The 8898-nt window shown below is 34.8% G+C and overlaps 1 protein-coding gene across 1 annotated transcript in view; it reads left to right on the top strand.

The window, feature by feature from the left end:
• The first annotated feature begins 354 nt into the window (after window positions 1-354).
• The window catches only part of AK7 (adenylate kinase 7), a 26625-nt gene continuing 18081 nt past the window's right edge, over window positions 355-8898 (top strand). The window contains 7 exon segments of the mRNA XM_035896013.1: window positions 355-411; window positions 413-679; window positions 1830-1938; window positions 2941-3035; window positions 3826-3936; window positions 7711-7794; window positions 8375-8463. Of these exon segments, the coding sequence (XP_035751906.1) occupies window positions 355-411; window positions 413-679; window positions 1830-1938; window positions 2941-3035; window positions 3826-3936; window positions 7711-7794; window positions 8375-8463 (812 nt within the window).

The following is an 8898-nucleotide window of genomic DNA, read 5'->3' as shown; positions in this document are numbered from 1 at the left end:
CCAGGGCGTTCGGCCGGGCGGGAAGGCAGCCGGGGAGCTGGGGTCACCTACAATCGCTGCTGAGGAGAGGGACCGGGCGCAAGAAGGGGTTAAGAAAGGAGTGAGAAAAAAATGAGAGTTAGGAGCAGGAGATGTGGATAAAGCAGGTCGGGACACCTCAGGCGGCAGCTGATCGCTGTGGAGAGAGGTAACGGCTCTCTGAGGTAACACCTCCCTCAGGTAACACCTCTTACCTAACGAGCCAGGTCGCGGTCATCTAGGGACTCCCAGCACCCTCGACTTTGAGGCGTAGGACACAAGTCAGGACAAAACATTACGGCTGAGGCTGAGGAGCGCATAATGTTTTCCTGTTCAATGGAAAGCTGTCTTCTGACCTACATTACCTGCAACAGGATGGGGGCTAGTCAACTGGGTGTTGGTGTCCTCCCAAGACCATGAGAAGCTGTGTAGGATCAAATATATATTTGTATACAAATGTGTGTCTTGTATATTGCAGTATTTATCCAGATGTGTTGTTGGGGCATCGCTTGAAAGCATAGGAGAAGAAGAGGAGGAGGAAGATGAAAATAATTCAGCTGCTGAAGTTTCTAGTAGGCCAAAGGAGGGAGTCTACCAAGTAGTGGGTACCCTTTCTAAACCAGAGAGTACTAAACCACATTTTGCAGAGGAAACGTATGCAGTAAGTAAGAGTCTTGTTTCAGGTCGCCAGTAGACAACATTAGAAATATTGCAAGTCATGTAAAATGACCTGCATTAATAAAACAGTCTTTTGTTGCTGCTGGAAGCTGTATACTTTTTTTTTTTTTTCCTTCTGCTTCCTGCACACTGTTGTCTCCTCCCTGCTAGGTCTGATACAGCAAATAGTAAAAGGAAGGAACTTGGACTCAAAATAGATTTTTTACAATAATATTTATTGACAGGACATCATCTATACTGATGATCCACAGCTCTGCTTTCTTGTATCCCTCAAAACACACACCTCAAGTACCTCTCTTGTCTCTTCTGTTTTTTATCACCATTTTAAAGGTAGTGGTGCTGGAATCAGACTTAGTGTCCCCATTCTTAACTGTTTGCTGAAATCACAGCTTTCATTAATCATAACTCATTGTTCTGAATACCTACATCTTTGTATAAACATGTGTCCAGAGTTTAGTTAACTAAAGGAGTCTTGCTTTTAAGAATGTGATTGCTTATTGCTTGATTTAGTTTTCTGAAACTAAAATTTTCTCTAACTGTCTTAAATTGATTATCCAGAAACTCTTCAAACATTTGAAAATTTTGCTTTAAACGTCTATACAGCTGAGCTGTTCAATCAGAAAATTATGGCTGGCAGTATTTAATCTTAATCACTGGTCTTGGCCAAAGTACTTGTTGGACTTGCTGAAGTGATGCAGACAATCTGCATTTAATAAAAATGGTAGGATGTTATTTTGCAAGGAAATAGACTTTTTTTATGTTTTCTCCATTCTGCCAGTTGATATTTGTTTAAAATATCTATAAAAGTCATAGATATTTTTTTTACTCACGATTGCACTGAAAATATGAATCCTAAAATACCACTAAAAATTGTGCATCTTTTTGAACTATATTAATGTCGGCTGTAAATTAGAAGTTTCAGCATTTAATTCACATTTCATCACCTTAGTTGTGTCTGACAGATGAAGTTAGATATCTCTCTTATGAACATCCTAACATCCTAGTGTTAGAAAAATACATTCTATCAGTAAGTTAAACTTGCCAAGAAAAGGAATTTGGGAATTTTTTCCCGTCTTTTTTTTTTTTTTTTTTTTTTTTTTTTAATGGCAGATTGTAACTATTTCTTTCCCCAGGTCTCATCTCGAAAAGAGCTCTTAAGTCACTTGCTTGAGTGTGAGATTGTTTCATATAATATCACCGAGGATGCAAATCAAATTGAGGAAGCAACATGGGCTGCTTCTGGTTAGTATAGCTATCATCTGAAGAGAAAATTGTTTGCTATACAGCCATCAAAATTTACCATAATGAAATTATCTGGGATTTATAGTTTACTGTAATATACAGGTGGGTTCCTAGATGGAGAAATGCTGCATGAATTGTTCAATTAATTAGCAAGGGACCACGGAATGTACTCTAGCATTCATAAGCTGGAAAAGCTGTCGTGAAATGGTCCAACACTTTAAATGACATATCTGTGTAGGCAGTTATTTCCCTAAATAGCTATCGACCATCATTTTATCTATTTGCATTGGGAGATGAGTAGAAAAATTGCTCCCATGATATTCAAATAATGTTTCAATATTTTATGTAACTATTTTAAATATATTTTGACTTAGAAGTCCAATAAAAACATACTGCTAACAGTCTTTCTGAAACTTTCTCCTGATTCTTATATCCAAATTCTAATGGGCATCTGGAATCTTTATGGTGACAGTGCAATATTGTTCTTTATGTAATAGTAAAACTAAATTTTGCTTTCCTGTTTATACTGTAAATACTTGGATAACATCATAAGTTTTGGAGGACTCAACAAAACATAACCCACATTTAACTATTTTGCTCTAAGTTAAAATAAGGAAGCTTTACTTGAATTCTGTAGTTTTTCTGTTTCGATCATGGAAAAAACCACATTTTAATTTTCTTTCAGTATCTCAGCAGTCAATAAAGATGAGTCATTTCCTAGTATAGTTTCTTTTTTTTTTCCCTATGTTATGTAGCTCTATGGAGATTGTGTTGACTCTCAATAATTTGATTCTTTATTACCATTATTTATCTATTTGTTTCCTTTCCTGATTGATTATCTTTATTTTATACCAACCCAAATAAAGAGTATTTGCTTAAAAATACATATCACTTAGAATGTTATGGTATAGATGTCTATACAGGACCTTTATATAAAAGCAAGAATACAGGTTTGAGTAATGCAGTTTACAATAAATTAAATCCTTTGTTTTCATTTAACAGCCCTACATATGGAAATAGAGCATTTTGCAACACCAAAGTTATTCATCCTTATTTCAACAATAATGAGCTGGGCAAAAAGCAAACCCCCTGACCCCGTAAGTAATCTGAAAACATTTTTTTTTTTTTTTTTACTATTTCCATGTAATGGAAAATATTCATTAAGTGCAATTAAACAAAGTATTTCAGTATGTACTTCAACAATAGCTAATAAAGTTAGCATCAGCAATTGTGCTTTTTCTCATGATCCTTTCACCCTGAACCACTACTTACTGCCAAAATTGTTAAGTTTATGTGACTGGACAGAGAAGCTCAGGCACTGGGCTACGTTGACATAGGCAGACATTAGGGTCTGCTTGGAGAAGATGTATGACATATGCTAACCACAATATGTACTGTCCTTCAATCATAAAAAATCCCATATTTACTACATATTTAATGAAATACATATTTAAGTCTGTGTATAGACAGATAAATAGATATATCTTTATATATGTCAAGTATTGTCAGGAACCATGTGGGATGCTTTGTAGTATGTTATTGCAATTCTCATGTTTAGTCTGACAGAAATCGTGTACATTAATGTTATCTGTAGCAGTTGTCAGAGTTTTTCAAGTTTGTATGGTGTTATATATAATAAAAGTTCACAGTTTTTTAAATACAAAAAGTAGCTAAAAAATCCTTTGCTGCGAAAATTGAAATTGAACTATCGACATTTTCAAAATGTTGAACCTCAAGTATCACAATCAGAAGTTTTAAGAATTAAAAGTTAAAACGAAGTTAAACCAGATTTTTAAAATATTTTAATGAACTTATTTTAACCATTCAGGCTTTTAAAAATTGTTGTTTTAAGACAAGTATAATAGTCACATTTTTTTTCTTTCATAGGGAGATCTTGAGATTCCTTTTACTGATGAAGATTATCGCAGACGAAAATGTCATCCTAACTTTATGGATCACATCAATGCTGAAAAACTCATTCTCAAACTTGGGAAAACGGTATGTAAAGAACTTTTTTATAAAAATAGGTTGTTTGGCCTTCTTACTTAGAGGATTATCTTACTAATGGAAATTACCAACAATTTGAATAATTTTTAAAGTATGTTATTCTCTTGATAAATATGGACAACATCAATTATTAATAAAATATCAAGTATAGAGAATACTATGTCTTTTGAAACCTAAGTGTCTGCATAATACAAATCCCAAATTCTGTCTGTTTTTCTTAGGTAGTGAGTAAATCATGCTTATCACATTTAAAAAAATGCATTGTTTCATTGGTTGCATCAGAGAACATGAAAGCTGAGGCCTGTGTGAGGAAAGACTTGAGGATGAAAGAATGTAGAGGAAAGGGGTATCAGTGTAGTTTTAAAGAAAATCGGCACCTGGAGATATTAGCAAGCTATGTTAATATTATGTCTCATTTAAATACTTAGAAGATGTTCTGGCCACATCTAGCATGTTCCTGGATAGTTTGTGCTCTTGGAGCAGAAGGCTTGTTGGCTTTTATTCTACTCTATAATTCACTTTAAAATCATGGCCATAGAGCTGATGCAGAATAACTAGAATATATGTTATCACTTTGTATGTGTTTTAAAATCACTTCTTTCAGCTTTGTTTCAACCTGATTAGATTATTAATCTTCCTAGAGAGCAGACCATGCCTCTCTCTGTATTTAAGAGCTATTATTAAATAAATACCAATGGTGGCTCAAATTGTGCTTCACAACTCAGGAAAATTGATGCTGTTGTCATTAGAGACGGAGTACTGTGGAGGTTAGGAAGGAGAACTGGAAGAGAGTGAAATATACTGTATGACGAAGGTGTTATTTGGTCATTCTCTTTGTGTGCTAGCAGTCTCCCATAATAAATATAATTAAGTGTCCATTGCAGAAATTTATCAGGCTAATTACAGAGGGGGGAAAACCCCTTTCCTTTGATTTGAGTATACACTTGTCATCTTATGCCCTGCTGAGAAAATAGCACTAGAAATTATATTATATTCTAACATGGCTTTAATAGTACAGACCGACAGTAAAATTTGGGTTACAGCTTGAAAAATCAGTGGTAAATTGTTCTTATTTTTACTGTGCTAATACGGAGTTACTCCATAAGACTATTGAATAACTTTCATACCTGTGATGTTAGAAACATGAAGACAGTAAACAGTGTACACCAAACCTTGCAATAACTTCTGCCACCAGTAACACCCGGATGAACTATTGACTCAATTTTTCTGACTAGCCCAAAGCACTGAGTCACTACGTAACAAAGGTATTAACATAATTAGCTTCTAAATGTTTGCCAGGCTGAATGTCTGTTGAGAAGACAGTAGAACAATATGTAGCAGTACACAATAAAACAACATGATTTTTTTTTATTTATATACCTCTTGTAAGCGTTTCAAAAGGACCCCTTGTTCTTCCAGAACTCCAGAGGCAGCTTCAATGGGTATCATTGTTTACTTTCTGTCAGCACTTTGGAATAGGAAGGCTCCAAAGCATCTGTTCTTCCCAGCAGATCAACATTAGCTTCCTGTGATGGCTGGAGACTTCTGGATTACAGTTCTTACTCATTTCTAAACTCAGTGGCATCTGGGGAATGTGCCATCTGTGAAAGAAATGACAGTGTAACCTCTCGCCTGCAAAGAGCTCATCAGGAGATGATACTAGGATTCAGCAGCCACGTCAGTCATGTAGAGAAGATCTTGCCCCTAAGAATAGAAGGGTTTCTTAGCCTTCATATCTGTTTAGAGTGCAATTTAATGGCTGTTGTTACTTAAAGCAAAATTTCATCCCTCTGAGTTAGTGTATCTCCTACCTATGCTTTGCTTAGAATTCAGGAAGAATCGTGAGTTAGAAGTCTCTGGTTTTTACCACTAGCAATTTTTTACCTTTACCTTTGTGGCAGGGCATTCAGGCTGTGTAGCTTTTCCCAGAGAGAAGTTCCTGACTCTGGGGTCCTGCCAAATCCAGAATCTTACCACAAATGGAGGAGTTCTTCATCTCCCAGCTCTATTCTCAGAGGCATCAAAGTTCCTGAATCTATTCATTTAGACCTGTTTTCCACTTTAAAGATTTTATTAGAATAAAACAAACAAACAAACAAATGTAAAACAACCAAAGCCTAGAACTGGTTGTACTAGCTAGATTGTGACATCTAGTGGCTTTAATGAATATTACACAGAAACTTGAAGGTCTTTACCAGTGACTAAACATGCTGTGTGCAACTGGAGCTTGCCTAATAATTGTCTTATTTTTTTTAAATTAAGTATATCCAAGTCATCTCAAGTAGTACCTTCTCTTATGTGTGACTTGCGACACTGAAAAAATACTTTTAGAGGACTTGAACCTCTTTCAGCAGTTTGTATTTCAGTGAAGTATAGTAGTCAGTGCCAAACTGTGTTTTGTCTCCACAAATGGCTACTGGAAAAGCTACTGCAAGGTAAAAGGAAGAAAACCCTATGTGTTACATTCTTCTTAAGGGAGATGAGAAATAACACCTCCTGTGCTTTTGCAAGAGGCAGGTTTTTCCTGCTGGGATATAGAAATCACAGATCTCCTGGAGCATGTTTGCTGCTCTTAGGGTACAAACAGTTTCTATCATGGAAACAAAAGCAACCTAAGTGTGGGAGTTCCTATGCTATCTGTAATGTCTTCTAATTTTGCTAATGTCTTCTAATGTTGCTTGTGATTACTGACAAGCTGTTGCATTCAACTGAGTTCAGATAGTTTTTAATACAAAGTTTAATTTTTTAAGTAGATAGGTAAAGCCACATACACAGATACAATACACTGATGTTATAACTTGTCATCCCTTTTTATGATGCTTTCCTTATATAAGGAAAGACTAGCTAACAGTGCTCTTAGTTTTATGTTTCTGTAATATTATAAAGATGATAATAAAAGATGCATTTTTTTCACAAAAAAAGTAGATCCCAAATCTGAGCATTTATTCCCTGTGCTGGTAAATGCAGGTTCTTTTATATAGCATTGTGTAAATATAGAATGCCTAGGATCTTTACAACATGAGATTTATTTAACAATTTTGTTTCACCTTAAAAATTTTGAAGTGATTGGTCTTAATTTAAAACATTTTCTTGAAAGTTTTTAGCCTTAAGCTGATTTTAATTTTTTTTTCTCTGTATAGCCATCTTCAACACTGAGCCAAGCAGTAACTTTTTGTATAAGCAGGCAGCCAGGACAGGCAAATTTATGACATTATGCAATAATGATCAGCAAAGAATATGTGGGTTGATCATGGTGTGTGGTTAGGAAAACATTTAGATAGTCCACAGATTTATTTTTTTAATTGTGTATCAAAATGAAAGTAAAGCAATTGTATAATCATTGATCCAGCATTTCCCACCTTTTTAGGCAGTCAAATGCAAATATAATGCGATTAAAAATAGCTTAAATGAATTTCAGAGTTATTTTTCTTGGAAACAGAAAGTTGTAACATGAGTTATCCTGTTCACTTCATTGATTTACATAACTTACTTCCAACTTTTTAACTCTTAAAAATTTTTTAGAATTTCAGTCAAATGTAGACAGGTCAATTCTGATGGAGCAATGCTTTTCTTGAAGGAAATATTAGCGGTGTGACTTATGAAACTACAGGATGTGCAACAATTGATCTAGCCACAAATTTTAAGTGATGTAATTTACATACTTTGTATATTTAGTACACAAACATTCAAGTTTCAGGGTAAGCCAGTATCACACTTGCAGTACCATAGTTTTATAAAAACTTTCTTGTTTATTTTACTTCACAGAATAAACATAAGTTTTCAACTTATGTTGTTGCCTCAGGACATCAATATGGAGCTGGGGAAGGAGTCTTGCACTACTTTTTTAAGGTAGACATCCAACTATTTTTGCAGGTTCATTTAATTTCTAGGGGCAAAACACACTGGAATTGAATGCATTTTTAGTACCTTTGGTATCATAAGCTTAATGCTTTTGTGAACAAAACTGATTATTTGATCCCTTTGAAATGTTCTAGCTACAGTGGAAGTTTTTTCCACTTTTTTGGCTCTATATGTTTTTTAGTTTTCTCCATAGTTTTTGAACAGTATCTTCCTATGTACTTTACAGTAAGAACATGTGTGTCATATCAATGGAATCAGAAAAATGCCTTTCTTCTCAACAACATATTCTCTTTTTTTGCCAAGCATTTGATTTATTTGGGATACGAAATAACATTTGTCAAGATCAAAGAATATTATTTAAAAAAAAAAAAAGTTTCTTGGTTTTTGTAGGCTGCCAATCAGTATTTCTCAAGAATTGTTTCCTTTACTTGGAATTCCATTAATCATTCAAGAATTTAAACTTTAAATCCTGAATATATAGATTTGCCTAGTGAACAAATGCTCCTTTTTTAGCTCTAGTTAAGAGTAACCTTTTTCTCCTCACTTCATTCTCCATTTGTATTTTCAGATAGGTTGGCTTAGTGAGACTCCTACAATACCTGTTTTTGGAGATGGAAACAATTTTATTCCAACTATTCATGTTCTTGATTTAGCAGCGTGAGTAAAAAAAAATTTCCCCTGGACAACAGTTGATACCTAGCTAGATAACAAATCCAAATCTACTAGAGAGTACTGAGGCTTTTAAATGGGGGTGGGTGGGTTTAAGAACACTCTTTGGCCCTTCTTACTGAGTCAGAAGCTTCCATTTCTTTAGTATGCCTTCTGGAAACTTTATCTGACCGTTGTACTGGTGCTATGCTTTTAAAAAATTACTAAAAGTGTTCCACCTACAATGTGATACCAGTTAACTGGCACAGAACTGGAAATGAATCATGGACTCTGCAGCATATGTTGTTTTTATCCTTTGAACTTCTTTCCAAATAAAATATCTAGCTGTCCTTCTTTATTAAGGAAAATATAGAATCATAGAATCACTTTGGTTGGAAAAGACCTTTGAGATCATTGAGTCCAACCTTTAACCTAACCCTGCCA

The sequence above is a fragment of the Egretta garzetta genome, unplaced genomic scaffold, assembly GCF_000687185.1.
Source record: "Egretta garzetta isolate BGI_Z169 unplaced genomic scaffold, ASM68718v1 scaffold206, whole genome shotgun sequence".
Classification (NCBI taxonomy): domain Eukaryota; kingdom Metazoa; phylum Chordata; class Aves; order Pelecaniformes; family Ardeidae; genus Egretta; species Egretta garzetta.
Note: the sequence above shows the minus strand (reverse complement) of the source record. Positions and strands in the feature narration are given on the sequence as shown.